This window comes from Rhamphochromis sp. 'chilingali', assembly GCF_963969265.1.
Source record: "Rhamphochromis sp. 'chilingali' genome assembly, chromosome: 1".
Classification (NCBI taxonomy): domain Eukaryota; kingdom Metazoa; phylum Chordata; class Actinopteri; order Cichliformes; family Cichlidae; genus Rhamphochromis; species Rhamphochromis sp. 'chilingali'.
In genome coordinates, this window is record NC_137929.1 from 48292941 (window position 1) to 48311584 (window position 18644).

General features: G+C 37.6%; 2 protein-coding genes across 2 annotated transcripts in view; one reads left to right on the forward strand and one right to left on the reverse strand.

Moving 5' to 3' along the window:
* The window catches only part of LOC308401547 (uncharacterized protein), a 201331-nt gene that overhangs the window by 154486 nt on the left and 28201 nt on the right, over positions 1–18644 (reverse strand). The gene's annotated exons all lie outside the window — the stretch shown is intronic.
* On the forward strand, positions 16–13497 carry LOC308401460 (HLA class II histocompatibility antigen, DP alpha 1 chain-like; the record flags this gene model as incomplete). Its single annotated transcript, XM_080889673.1, has 7 exons — positions 16–159; positions 906–1090; positions 10702–10738; positions 11692–11761; positions 11845–12093; positions 12815–13099; positions 13358–13497. The coding sequence occupies exons 4-7, from the start codon at positions 11704–11706 to the stop codon at positions 13495–13497; spliced, it is 732 nt and encodes a 243-aa protein (XP_080745799.1). The 5' UTR covers positions 16–159; positions 906–1090; positions 10702–10738; positions 11692–11703.

Sequence of the window (18644 nt, forward strand, 5' to 3'; positions counted from 1 at the left end):
GTGGCAGATACAGCATTGAATACAGACCAGGATCTACAGTTGGACTGTATGCAACCATCACACAGCTGACCAAGTTAGACACAGGACGGTACAGGTGTGGTTATGGAAACCCTCTGTCTCCAGATTTGTATAAAAACAATGATGTTCATGTGATTGATGGTAAGTTTCTTTTCAAGATGGTAAAACATTTTTCATATTTTATTTTTCTTGAAATGCTACTACTACGAATAGTAGATGATCACAAAAATAAACAAAATTAGAACACAAATAAATGAAAACATGAAACTTCCCACCTTCTGATTTGAGGTGAGATTGTTGTTACTGCCAGAGATCAGCTGATTCACTGCTGAGAGATCATTGCACCTTTTAAGAACTTTCTAAACTGAAATAGAGGGTTTGACATTTTAAAAAGTATTTTCCTTTAATTTGTCCAGCTTTCTTTTTTTGAAGTCTGGATGACCAGTCTCTGAGTATTATTTTTTTGTTGTTGTGCTGGCCAATCTAATCCACTGTTCATTCACAAATGCAAAAACTACTTCTTATGATGCTCGTATAAGCATGTACAGTAAGTTTCACAATCATATTCTCTTTTAATCAGTGCATATATTACATACAAAAAATATTTTAAAATCATTTCAAATCTAAGTGTGTGCTTTAAATGCATTGTTGGAAAATATCATGGCGGAGCTAAAACTGAGGGGACATCATCTACCATTTTTGCTAAAGCTGAGTGTTTCTACGCATGCAGGTGCATTTTGTGTTTGATAAATTTTTGTATTTGCGTGTGATAACATGATTATTATTTTTACTTTATTACTTTATTATTTGTCTTTATCACTATTGATTATGATTTTTATGTGTGTATTTATTGTACACACCTGCTTCCACACTACAAACAACAACAGCAACACAGAGTGAAAGTGTCACTGCAGGAGTCTCTACACATTGTCCTGACTCCTCCTGGCTTCTGGTTGTGCGTGCGTCCTTGGATGGTGTTTTGCTGATGGCTGTTTTCCTCATGCTCTTCTACATTAGTAAGACAAGGAGGAACTTTGGACTGAACACCAGAGAAAATGACACAAACATGGAGGTGAGTTTGTGTCACTTGTTTTCTGTCTGTTGTTGCAGGTTTCAGTGAGTGTTGTTGATCCCTGCTGTCTGTGAGACTTTCTCAGTGAAATTTAGTGAAAATAAGTGATGTTACCTGTTATCAGAGTTTCTTCACCAGCAGAGGGAAGTGAAGACAAAGCAAACAACTTTTATAGCAGACAGAAACATGTTTATATAATTATGTAGATATGACAGCATACAATATATTTTACTGACCTTTCTGAAGTTATTCCACAACATCACCATTTCAGGGTGTCATATTTAAAAGTGTGAACGCCCCGTTAGTCCTGTTTCCTGACACTGCAGCACATGTATGCTGTTCTGAAAGAAACCTGTTGAACTTCTTATGATATTTATAATCTTTGTTTCTCTGGAAAAAGAAATGTGTTTCTTATTTTTTTATTCCCATTTGTTAAAAGCGTGATGTTGCATGAGGTTGTTTAAACTCTGTTGTACATCTCATTGTCATGGTCCTGGGTCATTTTGACTCAGGGTTCTCAGTTTTCTTGTGTTTTTGTATTATGTTAAGTTCATTTGTTAAGGATTATTCTACATCTCCTAGGTTATTCTGTTCAGTATTGTTTGTTAGATTTCCCCCTGTGTTGTTGCTCTCTGTGTCTTCCCCTGGTGTCAGCGTGTATACAGTGGTGTGAGTTGTCGTGCCTTGTTTTCCTCTCGTGTTTTATTCCATCTTGTTTATGTCTCCCCCAGCCCATCATGTCCGCTCTCTCCCTCATGTTCCCTCATTCCCTCTCGTTTGCCTCTCCACTTCCGTATCGTGTTTCCCGTTTTATTGTGAAGGTCCCGTGTTTCTATGTTTGGTCTAGCTTCCCTGTCTCATTATGGTTAGTGATGTCAGCTGTGTTCCTCGTGTCCTCACATCCCTGTTATACGTCTGTGTATTTAGGTCAGCGTCTCTCTCAGTTCAGTGATGTGTCCTCCCTCATGGCTGCGTGTCTCTCCGTGTTTCCCTGAGTAACTTAGCATTCGTTTTGCATTGTCTTGTATCTCCTTTTTTCCCATTCAAATGCCTGGTATGCCCGATGGTGATTTTTGTTTTAATGGGCCGATGTTTTGTTTTTGTTTTTTTTGTTTTTTTACGTTTTATAATGGTATAAACAATGAAAGGTGGTGGATTGACCAATTGGTCATGATCGACTCTGGGCTGGACCAGTTACAGCCGAGGAGGGCGGATGCACCCGCCCCCTTGCTTGGGTAACTGCTCTGAAAGCAATCTTATCATATAAGAAAATGGTACTGAGGTGAAAAAGAACGCGATTATATATAACACCAGGATCCTTTTGTAGTTGACAGCTGCTAACGGTGCAGGGACGGGTCTAACAAAATTCTGCCAGGGGGCCAGGTAGGGCATTAACAGGGAAAAGGGGGCGCAAAGACTTTTATTTCTTATTCTCATTTAAAATGTGTAGCTTTTAATAAAGAATTATCTGAATCTTACAATCAAAGTGGTCTTCTGATGTATAATTTATAGAAAGATTTTCACGACATATTCTGCACCACATCTCTGTGCGTCCTTTATTTTGAAAGTGCATGCGCACCTGCGGACCACTTATGTGCACCCCTTCCTATAATACCTGTTGGGCCTGTCTCTACTCAAAATACCGGGGCCAATGTTTTTGTCCCAGTCCAGCCCTGCTCATGTTTTAGGTTGTTTATTTTCAGTTTTCTGCTGGGTATGAGAACTCATGAGATCCAAATTCCAGACATAAAGAGCCCAAAAGGACCATCATTTCATTTTGAAATTTTTGAGCACATTTCTGCAATTTTATGATCACCTCCCATATTATTTGCTTCACTGTGTTTCTGTATTTTACTGTACTTTTGTAACTTAAGTAGTTGTATATGAAATGTTAGCAAGTAAAACTGATTCACTATTACGATGACGAAGAACCCTGTCTGTTGTTACCAGTAAGGTTTTTACTTTCTTTGTAATTATTGTTCCCAAAATGTAACTTTAACTGGTTGTTGTACACATTTGGTTTTAACTCATATATCTTTGTCTAATGTACGATCTACAGATTTATGTGATTACTTCTGATATATTTAAAACTACTGGCTGTTGCTAGAAGACACAAAATTAACATTTTTTTGAAAATTCTAAGTAATGTGATGTTTCCTTAAATTGAGTGATTACACATCTTTCTTATTGAACTTATGCACAAGCCTAATGTTAATGCATCCTCTTGTGTTTAATAAATGTTTGTATTTGCCCGTATTGTAATATGATTATTATATTGCTGCGTTTGTCTGCATTGCTGTTGATTTAGTATTGATTTGTTTTGTGTTTATTGTTCAAGGTCAATGTTGATCTTGGAAAAAAATGTCCTGAAACCACATCCAGTAAAACATCACATGGAAGCTGTAGGTTTCGGGAGTTTAGTTTTCAGTTTCCTTTGTACCTTTATGTTTTGGATCTGTACAAACCTGCCATCAGCCTGCAATTATCAGCTCTTCTGTTCACATCAGTCTGCCTTCAACATCCTGCACTTTGGTCCTCACACTCCACTCCACTGCGCTTGACATAAGGCTTATATTATAACTGGTAATTATTATGTGAATCCAGTCACATTACCAAACAATGGAAAAACACTGTAACAAGTACAGTAGTGAATTAATTCTTTAAAAACGTATTACAGCACCAGCTTCATTGCACTCCCCTTATTATTACACCCACCAGTGAATTACTCAAACATGTCAGTAGATGGCACAAGGTGCTCAGAAGGAACATAAAAAATATCAGAGAGAAGTGCTGCAGGATAAATCGTGATGTTGAGCTGAGCACAAGCTTCAGCTTTCTGCCTCTCTGATTGGACGGTTGAAACTAGTATTTGTTCATGATGCTTCACTTTTATTCTTGTTTTAAATCCAGCCTGAACTTTGAACTACATGATGACACAACTCTGAGACCTGGAACACATGATGAGACATGATGGTCCTACTCAGATTTCAAGATGCTGCCTGCAGGACACAAATCATTTGTGGAGACAGAATCTGAGTTCTCTAAAATAAATAAATGTCCTGATGTTCCTGCATGAAGATAAAAAAAATCCACAGTGTTACATGTTTTATAAAGGAGGATCAGCACAACAACAACAACTACATCAATACATATACAAAATTTAAAGTGTTTAAGGGACATTAATTAAGGACACGAATTAAGTTTATCCTAAAATAAAACAAAATCAAAGTAAATGTTTCCCTCTTATTAGTCAGAAGTTGGTTTAAAGTCACTGACATTAGCAGACATGACAGGTTAGCATGCTACAACCACTGACGCTCGATAAAATCTAACTGAGGGCTTTCACGGATAATATTTTTATGCAATCTACTCTTTATTGATACATGATGCAGCACTTAATGAGAAAATAAAGAAACTCATGTACCCACTCATTAACTTACAGGTTATGCTTGGTTAAACTTAAAACAAATAAAAACATAGCACCCTGACAGCTGGATAACACAGAAAACACTGACATTACAGAGACGTTTATAAATAGTAGCCATGACACACACAACTTCTATCTTAGGGGGAACTGAGAAACAGATTACAAAACTCCTCGAAACAACATTAACCCCAACACTCTGTGCATGATCAGACACCAAAGGCCTTCAGCTTTGTTATAAAGACTTCATTAACTCTCCTGTAAATAAAATATTTTCTTGAATTAAACTAGTTTGTCTGCTCCTCTCTCTCAATCTGTCTCATCCAGCATCACCTCCTTAAACATTTAAAGTTCACATGACACATCTGTGGTTCTTTAAAGGTGGAGAACAATGCTGAAAAAGCAGATTCAGTCAGATTAGGAGTTAGAAGTAAAAGGAGGAACTAAATTTTCTCTGAAAACAGACATCATTGTGTGTGTCTGGAGAGCTCATTAAGAAAATGTGGCAAAAAATCAGACTTTTCAGTCTAATTCATCTTTATTAGTTATTTATTTTTAATGGTGGAGAGAGTTAGTCAGCATAACTTTGCAAGGCTGTACAAATAAGTCTCATCTGAAACGTTGTCCTTGTTTTATTGAATCTGTTATTTCTTCCTGTATTGCTGTTTGGTTTTGTAACATAACTCTGAAGAGCAAGGATTGGTTAGGACTTTTGGTAAAAACTGCCAGTAAAATCTCAGGGCATTCGTAAGATGGACTTTTGGTCATTTATAACAAACGTGCTGTGGAAGGCTCATTCTATTGTTAATTGTTTTAACCATCCACTTCACAGTGAGTTTGATTTGTTGCCCTCTGGCCGTCGTTTCAGAATACCTTTGAGGAAAACCAAAAGTCTGTTCTGCTCTGAGTCACATTTTAGTTTGATTTAAATGCCTTTGCTTACAGTCGAGGGCCACCAGTGAAGCATCAGACATAAGATTTATCCAACTGTGTTCAGCTTGACATCATGATTCATCCTGAAGGACTTCTGACCAGTTTTTATGTTGCACTGTAGCTGTTACACACGGAGGAGCTTTAATGTTTCTACTGTTCAGCTAAAACTGTGCAGCAGTGTAGTCATAGTTCATATCATTATTTGTTATATATTTATAGAAAGACTCCAGGTTTCCTTTATCCCCACCGCATCTCATCTCCTTAATGGCAAATAACCATCTTATGGGTTTTTATTATTGTTTTGTTTACTTGTGTTGTTGCCCTTGCTGCTAAAAGAATTTCCCCTTGTGGGACAAGAAAGTATTGAATTGAACTGAACTGAAGACTGAGACACAAATTGAACGCCTGTGTCCAACTTGTCTCTCTACTGTCCCAATCCAACACAAAACAACAGCACTGTCACATAATATTACACAGAAGCTGTCAATTTAGCTCTGCAGAGTGAGTAGTTATAATTAGAACTGGGTATTGTCACTAATTTCTCCAACTGATTCAATTCTGATTCAAAAGGTCCCGACTTGATTTGATTTGATTCAATTTGATTTTGGCTCAGTCGGACATATTTTTACCATAGATTATTTGATGTGTACTTTCAGAAAAGAACTCTAAATGAAAATATATTTATTTTTATATTAATAACAGATCCTAAAGCAGCACAATATTGGACATGTAGAGCCCCGGGGCTTTTGAGATTGACTGTTTCTCTGCAATTACAACCTCAGTGTTATCTACCTAGGCATAAAAACAAAGCTGACATTTGTGAGACTTCTTCAGAGGTGCAGCTATCACAGCAGATGTCTTTGTGTCAAAGTAACTGGCGATAAAACAGAAAAATATGAAGATTTTCCTGGCCTGGTGTTTTATAGCACATTACCACCTTGAAAATATGCTCCAGCTAGATCAAAAATGGGAGAAAACCATGAATAAACATATGAAAATTACCTGCAAAAAACTGATGCTGCTAAAGTGAAGCAGAGCAAAGAAACAGAGGTTTTTATCAAAAACATAGCTAAGAGTTTTGCAATTTCAATTCGTAAAAGTTGAAATTTCTTCGGTATTGAATAACCGAGATTAGGCTTTCTTATCGGATGGCATTTTTTTGAGATAAAAACAGCGGTCGACAACACTGTACACAACAGTAGATAACAGAGCAAATAAGGCACCATGAATTCTTGACAGGAAACTGGTCTTAAAGTATACTGAGAGCTAGAGTTGTGTGCAAAGAGCGATTTTATTGTTGTGGAAGTAAGACAGCTAAAGTAAGAGAGAATTCATGACGAATTTGTATAATGTAACAAAAATGTCAAGTGCTTGAATTTGTAATATTTTGTAATATACTGGATTATTTTGTTTTTACTTTAACTCCCCATGCCGCCACCTACAGAAGTTCTCTGACGACTCTGCCATAGTCGGCCTCATCACAGAGTACAGACAGTGGACTCTGGACTTCGTGGACTGGTGCCAGCAGAACCACCTGCTGATCAATGCCGGGAAAACCAAGGAGTTGGTGGTGGATTTCCGGAGACGCAAACCTACCACACTGACACCGGTGAACATCCAGGGAGTGGACATTGAGATAGTGGACTCGTATAGGTACCTGGGTGTTCACCTGAATAATAAATTGGACTGGAGCCACAACACTGATGCTCTTTACAGGAAGGGTCAGAGCAGACTCTACCTGCTGAGGCGGCTGAGGTCATTTGGAGTACAGGGAGCGATTTTAAAGACCTTCTATGACTCTGTGGTGGCATCTGTCATTTCTTACAGTGTTGTATGTTGTAGCAGCGGTTTATCTGCAGCTGAGAGGAAGAGGTTGGATAAACTCATCAGGAAGGCCAGCTCTGTTCTGGGATGCACCCTGGACCCAGTGCAGGTGGTGGGAGACAGAAGGACTCTGGCCAAAATAACATCTCTGATGGACAGAGTCTCCCACCCCATGCATGTAAATGTTGCTGAACTGCAGAGCTCCTTCAGTGACAGACCGCTGCATCCTAGATGCATGAAGGAGCGTTTCCGCAGGTCCTTACTCCCTGCAGCTGTCAGACTGTACAATCAAAACTGCTCCCAACAATCATAGATGTTTACATCAGCGCTGTACCTTGCACTATTTTATCAACCGATTCACTCTACAACCAGGGTTTGCCTCTTATCTGTCCATCCATCTTCATCCGCTTTATCCGAGGCCGGGTCGCGGGGGCAGCAGCCTAAGCAAAGAGGCCCTCTTATCTGTATTTAATTTTATTTAATTTAATAACAGTACAGTACTCACTTTTTAGTAACCATTGTCCTTCATGTACATATGTAAAAATTGTGTATTTTTTCTGTACTGTGTCTTGTGTACTGTTTGTTTGTATATGTGTCTGTCTTGCTGCTGTTACACCCAAATTTCAATTAAATTAAATTAAAGGATTATTCTATTCTATTCTGTTCTAACTCTCTCATTACTTTACTTTCTCTGGGATTAAAAAAGTATTATGATTCAGCTGAGGAAGAAACTGCTTTACATCTTATTTTCACCACATTATACAATCAGCATCACATTGTTTTTTTTATCATTTGACTTAAGATGTTGATGTAGATGTTGTTGCTGTTTACATAACACACTCTGAGGACTGAAAACCAGGAAATTCAGTCAGACTGCTCTCAATAATCATCATAAAATAAAACAATAAGATGGTGAGCATTCAACAGCTTCAATCATGTGCTGATCTTTTTTCTTTCTTGCTTTCAAAAAGACCAGTATGTTTATATCCCTTCTCTGCTTTTACAGTTCATGGTTGTAAAGTGGAGGGAGCCTATCCCAGCTCACAACAAGAAGCATTGTTTTGTGTCCTGTGTGACTGATGATGAGAAAAGTATAAATGTAAGGTTGACTGATGTCTAATGTTGTACACTAGTTAGATTTTAGACGAAATTAAAATGATGTGGGATATAACGTGCTTACATTGTGTAGACTGAAGGAACTGTGTGACCACAGAACAAGGAAATAAATGAAGGAAATAAATAAAGAGAATAAATAAAGGGAACTGCAGTAAACTTCCTGGTGCTTCATTAGCATTGTTCAGATTAGGGCAGAGTCTTTCACAGACTGTGAATCGCTGAACTCATCTATAAATGTTTAATCAAAGTTTGACTGTTTTACTCTTAAAAATTGAGTAAAAAGTAATTGTGGTGCTAAAGCAAAATTCAGTGAATATGCTATCATCTCAAACTTCAAGTAAACCAAGGCTTTAATTAATTTTGTCCTGAATCATATTTATTCTGTAGTGTTAGTGAAATACTGCGAAATGTGACCAAATTGTCCTTGATTCATTTGGATACTTGAATGAAGAGTTTGTGAATCCTGTCTGTGATGTATTTTTAGTGTTTCTTTTTGCTCAGCAGCTTCAGGGGTATCTGAGGTGTTTTGCATGAATTTTATACAATTATATCAGACTATCATCGGTGTACAAGGCGAACGATAAAAATTTTGAACTTTTGAAATCATTCAAACATAAAGAAAACACATCAGTAAAGACAAAACTCTGGTCACAAGGATATGATAACAACAAACCAACTTAAAACTATTGGGAAAAGAATAATTAACAACTTGTTTGACCCGTGTCACTGTTTTATCTCATTTAGTCAGAAAAAAAAATAAAGAATCCTCCATCTTACCACGTTTCTCAAACATTGGTCACATTTTTGAAATAAAACCTAACCCAACTGATTCCACTCTGCAATGGAGCCCACCTCAAATAAACAGTGCTAAAACATTGTAACGCGCTTACATTGTTTAGTTTCAAGGAACTGTGTAACCACAGAAAACTGAAATGAATTACAGAATGAGTATTACAGAGAAGTACTCTTTTCATTTCAGGAATATAATTTTCAAGCAGGAACCTCAGAAAATCCATTGGGGTTCAATTGATTAAGGGAACTGCAGTCAACTTCCTGGTGCTTCATTAGCATTGTTCATGTTGTCAAACAGCTAAAAAAAGAGCAGTGTGTTAACTGTAGACCCACGTATCTGTATAATGTGATGATCCTACCAGTATTGGAAAAAATAGTTGAATAGCCATGTTGTATTTTCATGGAAGCCGCTTAACAGCCTCCATGTTGCCTGCTACTGTAGAAAGTAGTTGTCACTTTTAATGCTAGTTAATACAGTCATAGGAAAATAAAGTACACTCAGTTCAATTAAGGCCAGAGAGAGTACTTTCTCTCTCTGACCTTAACTGAACCCAGTGAGGCCTGTAGGCACTTAGATGTTGTCCTGGGTTCTTCTGTAAACTCCTGGCTGAGTCATAGCTGAACTCTTGGAGTAATTTTGGTAGGCTGGCAACTCTTGGGAAGTTCCAGCACTGTTCCAGGTTTTCTACTTAAGTGGATGATGGCTGTCATTGAGCCTTAGAAACCCTTTCAGAGTGATGGCTGTCACTAACCTTGTTTCTCAGTTGATTTTTTAGATTATGACATGATGTGCTGAGGTGTTGAGATATTTATACTGTTTCACTTTGTCAAACAGATTCTGTTTCACTAGCTGGGCCCACGTCCTCATGTTAGGCTTAATAGCGTTTTAGTAGGTAAAGGTGAATGCTTGGACATGAATTGAGTTGTGGTTTGGGAAAGGCCTTAAGGGGACTGGCGATGGCTCCTGGGCCTTGCAGATCTCCATGCACTAAATAAAAGTGAAGAAGTTAAAGTATTGAAAACAAGGAGGGAGGGTGGGGCACGTAAACGAGAATGAACAGCTTGCAGAACTGGGGGAACTTATATAGATGACAACTGGAAGGAGCGTGTTTGGAGGCGTGGTCCTGCTCCTGCAATTCCGATACAAATTCTCCAATTAATTGATTTCTGAATCAGTAGGTGTGGCAGTGATGAGGCCTGGGTGTGGCATTTAAACTGAAGCTTTTTCTTAATAAATTAAATATAATTTAATAACTGCACATTTTTCTTACTAGGGTTATTTTTTAAAGTGTATATTTTTAATGATATGAAACATCTAAATGTGACAAATATGCAAAAACTAAGAAATGAGTAAGGGGCAAATACTTTTTTCACATAACTCTATTACAGCAGATCATTTTTCAGATGCTACTTGTTATTAAAGAGAGGGGGCTTTCTCATGCAGCCTTTCCAAAAAAGCGATGCATGTTCCATCTTTTTTTACTGTCTGAGCCTATCAATTGATCCAGAATTTCTTCCACAGTTAGCAGTGGTGAGTCATCAGGGCCTGATGTATGGAAGTAAGTGAAAAGCTAATTTGCAAAGCAAAATCCCAAGCCTCTTGCCTTGCAAATGCAGTGAAGGCTTGGGCGTTTGGCTTCATTTGCTTATCTCTATCTTTCTTTGAAATTATTTCTATAGTCCCAGGTGGCGTTGTCCTTCGACACCTGTTCAGAATCATCTCGTCATGCCCTTCTTGATAATCTCTAATTCTGCTGACATCTGTTTATGTTAATTCCAGAAATGAACCAGTAACACAACAGTGACTACATCCATCTTTTATGTACAGTCTGTGATCTAAACACATGTTTGTTTTTACACTTAATAAAGTAAATACATTTTAATCACTATAAGAAGAAACCTGTCTTATCTCGGAGGAAAATGGGAGTCCATAAAGTTCTAAGGGTAGGGACAGAGTAGACACATCAACATTTATTATGATGGAAGTGAGTGAAACACTTTTAATTCAGTTCTTTAATCTTAAACTACATCTCAAATTTTATACACTGATCTGTTATCTAAGTAAAGTCCTTATCTGCATATTAGCTGCACATGAATGCATGTTACCTCATGAATCAGTGATCTTTTACAAATAATCTAAGAAATGGAAAATCAGACACATCTGATTTTTTTCTGATGTGTCTGATGCTTGAGATGATTCAATCTGAAAACTCTAAATGACTTTAAACATTACAATTTAGTTTTTATTTTACAGAAATATATTTTAAAAGTTTTAGTTCAAAATTTGCAAAGTATTGTCTACATGATACAAATAAAGTATCTTTGATGTATTTGTTTTAAATCACACAATGACTTACAGAGAACAGGAATGTTTATTTCTAAGAGGCTGTATCACATCACTAGCTGTGAGCTCTGTGATTGGCTGTGTGTGTGTTAGAGCTCACCTGCTGCTGCACTTTCTGCCAGTTCACTCAGAGACTTCATACAGTCACAGTTTAACTCTATTCGTCAGTGAGAACTGCTGATGAAGATGAAGGAGCTGCTGCTCTTCCTCTCCTATGTGCTCTGGGGCTCTGCTGATGGTGAGTTTCTCTCTTTAAACTGACAGACAGTCACCTGCTTATTGATCAGAATATCAGCATTTAATTGCATTAATGTGTTTCAGCTCTACATACAGACATCCATGTCGTTGGCTGTTCATACATTCATGGAGGGGTCATGTTTGGACTGAATCGTGAAGAACTTTGGTACGCAGACTTTGAGAAACAGATGGATGTTTATCCTCAGCCACCTTTTGTTCAACCCATCAGCTTCGGAGATGGAGCTTATAAAATCGCCGTGGCTAATTTATATGGCTGCAGACAGTTCCTGCAGCTTAGTGAGACGGCTATGAAGGACTTCCCTCCACGACGTGGTAAACACATACAGGCACACACAAACTGATAACAACATTCAATCTACATTAATCAACTAAAATAGGGAATTAAATTTACTTTGATGTAAATGTTGTCATCAGTGTCACGTGATTAATGAGGTTAGGTTATAAATGATGTGGTGTGTGGTGGGTTTCATAAACCAGAATCAGAATACTTTATTATTCCCAGAAGAAATTACGTGGTCGCACTTTCTCCAAGACAGTGAGAACAGTAGCAGACTAAACTAAGTTAAATATTACAACATATTACAAAGTTACAAAATATAAAAATAGCTCAAGTATAAATATCCAAGTATATTACACAAATTATATATTTGGCTGACATAGGGGTGTCCATCTTACTGTATGTTCCATACTTTCCCAGTACAAACCATTACTAACTCACAAACCTCTACATTTATTTGTTTTGAAGATTTTCTTCAACACTTTCAAGTTCCAAAAGCTCAAGATTTTCATTTCAGGTTTTAGAGCAGGAGGTTCTATACGGGTCCCACTGACCATTTCACTGCCATATGACTGTTTGGTATTTTATCACATGTATATTCTCATTGAAGTTTCTTTATTGAAAACTCTGTTGTGTTTCCATGCTGATAGACCTGACAGGCTCATTGAGGGAGTAACTTATCTAAGATTAAGACAAGAGATATTCTACTCTGCGGATTCCTTGACCATCATCGAACTGACTTGTGTTTGTGTACAGATGCTCCTTCAGGTGTGACGATCTACACCAGAAACGAGGTGGAGCTCAGAGCTAAAAACACTTTGGTCTGTCATGTGACTGGTTTCTATCCTGCTCCTGTCAAAGTCTCCTGGACCAAGAATGGACAGATTACGACTGAAGGATCCAGCATCAACAATCCCTATCCCAACAAAAATGGAACCTTCACCCAGATCGCCAGACTGCAGTTCATCCCACAGCAGGGAGACGTCTACAGCTGTACAGTGGAACATCTGGGTCTGACCAAACCACTGATCAAGATCTATAGTGAGAAACACTTTTATTTAAACAGAGGAGACAGACTGAAATACAGAGACAATAGTGCATAATTATGAAGTTTCATGTCTTCGTGTTTCTGTCTGCAGATTTCACAAAGCCTTGGCTGAGTATTAACCTGAACAGCTAACTTTAGTTAATGAGCTGACAGTTTTCAGCTCATGCAGTTCACATTATTGAGCTGTAATTAATCAGAACGATTAAGTCTGAACGATTGTGTCTGTGTCATGTGTCTGTTTCTGCCTCCAGATGTGGACACACCTGAGACGCCTGAGAAACATAAGCCCAGCCTTGGACCTGCAGTGTTCTGTGGACTCGGTGTGATTATCGGCGTGCTCTGTGCTGCAGGTGGAACCTTCTTCATCCTCAAAGCAAACAAATGCATCTGATCGTCTGTGGTTGATGATGTCAACCACAGACATCATCAACCACAGTGCTTGTGTAGACAATGTCGTTTAAGGATGCTGCTCTGCTCTCTGATCTTCATTCATGTGACCCTGGCTGTGTTTACATGGAGCCTTAAGTTCACTTTATTTTCACACTGTTAAACAGATTCAGTTTAAAATGCCAGTAACATAAAAATGACAAGTAATATTAACCAATCAGAAAGCTATCCAAAAGGGACTTCATAGTCAGTCTGAAACAATCCATCTGCCTTTTTACGTTTTTTTAAACTCAGTTTTATCTGTTGACTATCTTTGCCTTCAGTTCCATCTATATGATTCAGACAGATATAAATAAACCTGAATTTGAAATAAATCCTCACCTGTAAACATGAGTCAGTTTTTTGTTTTGTTATATTTCATTAATAATCAGTATCAGCTGAATGATACATGTGTGATCTGCTGGATGAGTGCAACCTAAAAGACCAAACTATTTGTTTAGTGAAGGGTAATATGCAGCAATAAATAACACTTCTAGCAAAGAGAAATATTATCCACTTAGATTTAAGATTTATTGATCTTAGATCTCAGCTGCCTCACTCACTGTCCAGAAGTGTTATGTGTTTCACTACTGCATTGCAATGTGGGATATCTAATAGTCACCTGGAAGAACAACAGACACACATTATGCCCCTATCCTGGACTAAACCAATCAGAGATAGTCAGGGGCGGGACTTCTCTGATTGGCCGTGAAATTTAAAGTGAAACAACACAAAACACTGCAAACCACAACACAATTAAATATAAATTAAAATATGAAAACAAAAAGAAGATGCACATTCTCTGTCATATGGGCCTGCATGAATAAACCTTCTGAATCCTTCTGAATCATCTGCAACTGAAAATAGTTCTGGATTATTACCTTTCTAGTGTGACGTTGTTGTCCCTGGCTCTCTTTCTCTCTTTCCCTCCTGAGGGTGAGAGAAAGAAAAAAAAAGGCTCGTGTCGTTCACTTCAAAGACTCTAAGAGCCGTTTCGTTCGCAACTGACACATCACTAGAATAAGGCAATGTCGATTCATTAAATCCTGAATCGACTTTTAAACATAAACGTATTTTGCCAGAAATGCCAGATTCTCAGATTAAAGCTCACAAAACTATTTCAACAACCACCAAACAGCAAATGAGAGCAGGTACACGGATTCCACACAAAGACGTAAACACAGAGCGGACCCGACGCAACAGAATCAACTTTGTCTTTCTCGGCTTTCTCACCCGACGGCCCGTAGACGGACACGCTGTCGGAGCTCTGTGTTCACGTCTTTTTGCGCTGATTCTGAGCTTCAGGTTTTGTCTCTCTCCAACCAAAATTCACCGAGCCAGCAGCAAAAGAAGCAGCAAACTACGCTTCACATTTGATAAATGTCGTCATGAATTCCCTCTGACTTTTGCTGTTTTGCTTCCACCACGATAAAAATCACACTTCATGCACAGCTAGCTCTCTCTCTCTCTCTCTGTACTTCAAGAACAGTTTCCCGTCTCAAATCTGTTTTCTGCATTATTCATTCGCTTATTACCCAACAGTCTACCGTTGATTACAGCGCTGTCGGCCGCTGTCTTTTTCTTTTCTTTTTTTTCTTTTTCACTTAAATGACCTCGGACAAGAAAGCATAGTTTCTGCTGTTCAATACTGAAGAAAAATAAACTTTTTAAAATTATGCAAAATTATAGAATATTTTTAAGGTTATCTGCTATAAAAAGCCAGACCAGAAAAATCTCCTTCATGTTTTTCTGTGTTTTATTCTCAGTTACTTTGACACAAAAGCATCTGCTGTGATGTTCACAATTCTGATGAAGTCTCACATACATCAGTACTGATAAATGATCAGAATTATAATATTTCTGACAGTCTGAGGCTAAATTGAATCGAATCAGGACTTTGAGAACCAGAATCGAATGGATTATTGAAATCAGTGATGATACCCAGCCCTAGTGAGGCCCGACAGAAGTGGATGTAGCTGTGGGTAATAAGAAAAGATGAAAATAACTATTGATAACTTTTTTGTTAAGTTAAGGCCTGATCCGTCTGAAGTTCATAGCCAGCTCTGACATGGTGCCATTAATCTTTGAATGCTGAAAAAACACAGTGTATCCAGAAAACACATTATATGCTGCAATAAATGCACTGCCCAAGTGCCCCCTCTCCCCACTGCCTTTCAGCAGCATGCAACAGCAAACAGGTCGTCAGAGGAGGCTGATGTGATGATTAAGTTTAACATTGTCTACAATATTGCCAAAGCACTTTAAGTACAAGATTGTTAGTTAATAATTTACAAATGAATATTGTCTGTATGGACTGCAATTTCCCCTCCAAAAAAGTGCACATGTAAAACTGCGGTTTTAAGCGATGTGGTTGAAATATTTGAGTGCGCCTAACTTTTGTGCCGGTGCGCCTAACTTGCACCGTTGATGTGAGTTTCTACTCAGGGTTTTTTCTTCCAGTACAGAGCAGAAATGTTTTTGTTAAGATACTGGATACTTCGTGTTTTTCTCCACAATTTTAATTATAAGCTAGATATATTTCTTCTAATGAAATTAGTTTGCTAACACCAACAGGGATGAGTCAGGGAGTCAGTTGGGCTTGTGAATCATGATTCATGCGTTTGGAGTCTTTCTTATAAGTTAATTTATGAGGCTGATACTTTTACTGTTGCTACCACTCTACATGATTTAAATAACCAGATCCTGCAATGAGTGATTTAAAGTATGTCTCTCTGAATGTAAAAGGGATAAACAATGTTAAAGTAGTGTCTGATGCCTCTGTTTTACCAGATTGAGTAAGTTTTGATAATACATGAGAAACCAGTGCTGCTCAATTTGCCATCATGTGCAGTAGCCTTTCAAAAGCATTCCTATGCCTATGAGTTGACAAAGGACAAAGCAAGATTTAGTTGTCTTTAATGTTGACAACCTGATGATGATGAACTGAATATGATGAATATAAAAAATTACACTACAGAGAAATAGAAGTGAAATATTATTACACATTAGTGTGTTATTATTAAACTGCATTTGTAGTAAAAAAACAAGCTGTGTAAAGTGTAATCTTATTTCTCCGAACATTTCATTATTCATTTCGACACCAAATTGAGAGGAGTTAAAACTAAAAAGTTAAGACTGGCCCTGGAGTAAATTTTACTCTAATTTTGAGTGGGACAAAAGGTTATTTGAAACAGAGTTGAAATCAACTCTGCAAAACTGACACTCATTTTTTACTGTGTAGAGTCACGTGACCACAGCATCACCTGTTAACAGGAAGAACTCTCACAGAGGTTTTTTGGATAGTTTATCACACCACCCTGCCACATCCCTCGGGATGAATAAAGTACGATCAATCAATCAATCAATCAATCAATCAATCAATCAATCAATCAATCAATCAATCAATCAATCAATCAATGAATGAGTCAATCAATCAATCAATCAATCAATCAATCAATCAATCAATCAATCAATCAATCAGTGAATCAATCAATGAATCAATGAATGAATGAATGAGTCAATCAATCAATCAATCAATCAATCAATCAATCAATCAATTAATCCCTTCTCTAGCTAATGCAGTGCCAGGTGTTAATGTGACCGAGGATTAAGCTGGTAGCATTATGTGGTCCAAAGTTTTTGGACTGTTCAAATTGAAACATATGACCCATTTGTTCAGATAAAGATAAACCAAATACAACATGATTTGGCTTCTATAAAGTGTGATATTATTTTCTGTTTTGGATGATCAGTAAAGCAGAGATACTGGAACCAGCACGTTCATCATGTTTATTGTAACAGATGACAGTAAATGTTGGACTAAGTGAAGCTGGAAGATGTGATTCACCACCAGAGATGGGCAGTAACTGTAAACCGATTACTTTTTTCAAGTAACAAGTAAAGTAAGGGATTACTATTGCAATAAAGGTAATTAGATTACTGTTACTTTCCAGTAAGCACGCTGCGTTACTGCATTGCTAAACTGTAATTTTGGCAGTCCCTCATTCCGTGTGCTTCATATTCCGGTTTGCCTGTCCTGTCTCGTCAGATAGATTCTGTTCGGCTGTGTTCCCCAGGTGTGTGCCAAGCTAAAGCTTGTCTCACGACAATGATATTAGCATGTGTGACATTCGTGGTAACAGACTTGTGCAGATCAACAATGGATTATATATCGAGTGCGGGAGAGAGTATGACTGTGCCGCCTTTAAAGCATGGAAGTACTGACCTTACTTTGAGTTTGTTTCATAAAAAGTGACAAAAACATTAGTGTCCGCTATACACTGAAAACTTCTTTCTACAGCGAAAAAAACCCATAAACTTCTGAGCAAGCACCAAGTACGCTGCCACAGGAATGTGAAATTCACAGAGAAACTCCCAGATCCTTCCACTAACATGACCGCTGCAGCACACCTGCACCAGGGCAAACCTCCGCCTACCCCACTCCTGCTATACAGGTGAAAATAGATTGAAGAGCAACAGGGCTTAGTGCCGCTGAGTCTTGGTATTTATTGATTTTCTGCTGTGTTTTACTTGCATCTATTTGAAAGAGTCAGTGTAAACGCAAAAAAAATGTTTTATTTTATATGCTGGAATGTGCAGAATATAGGTTTAAATGTTAAACAAATTTCTTCAAGTCAAAGACTGTTGCATTTAATTTAATTTTTGCTTGATGCATAAAGTTAAAAGACTAAAACTAATAAAGCAAGTTTTAAAAACAAACTTTTTCATTTGATTACATTTTATATGATGGATTATGCAGGTAATTATTGCTTTATTACCTATTCAGCTTGTGTGTCATGTTTTTAAAAAGTAACTAACTAAGCAATTAATTACTTTTGAAAACAAGTAATCAGAAAGTAACAGGATTACTTTTTTGGAACCGTAAGTAATTAGTTACTGATTTTTTTTTCACAGTCACATCATATTAATATAAAAATACAGAAAAAAAATCAGGAAGGGGGCAAACACTTTTTCACTTGTGATTTACCTTGAGGTCAGATCAAATGTCTAACTCTGTAACTGCATGAGTCTGTGGACAGTAATGAAGCTTTTACACTGTCAGTCGGCTCCTCGGAATCATTTACTGTAGAATCACTGATTAAAGATCTGTAG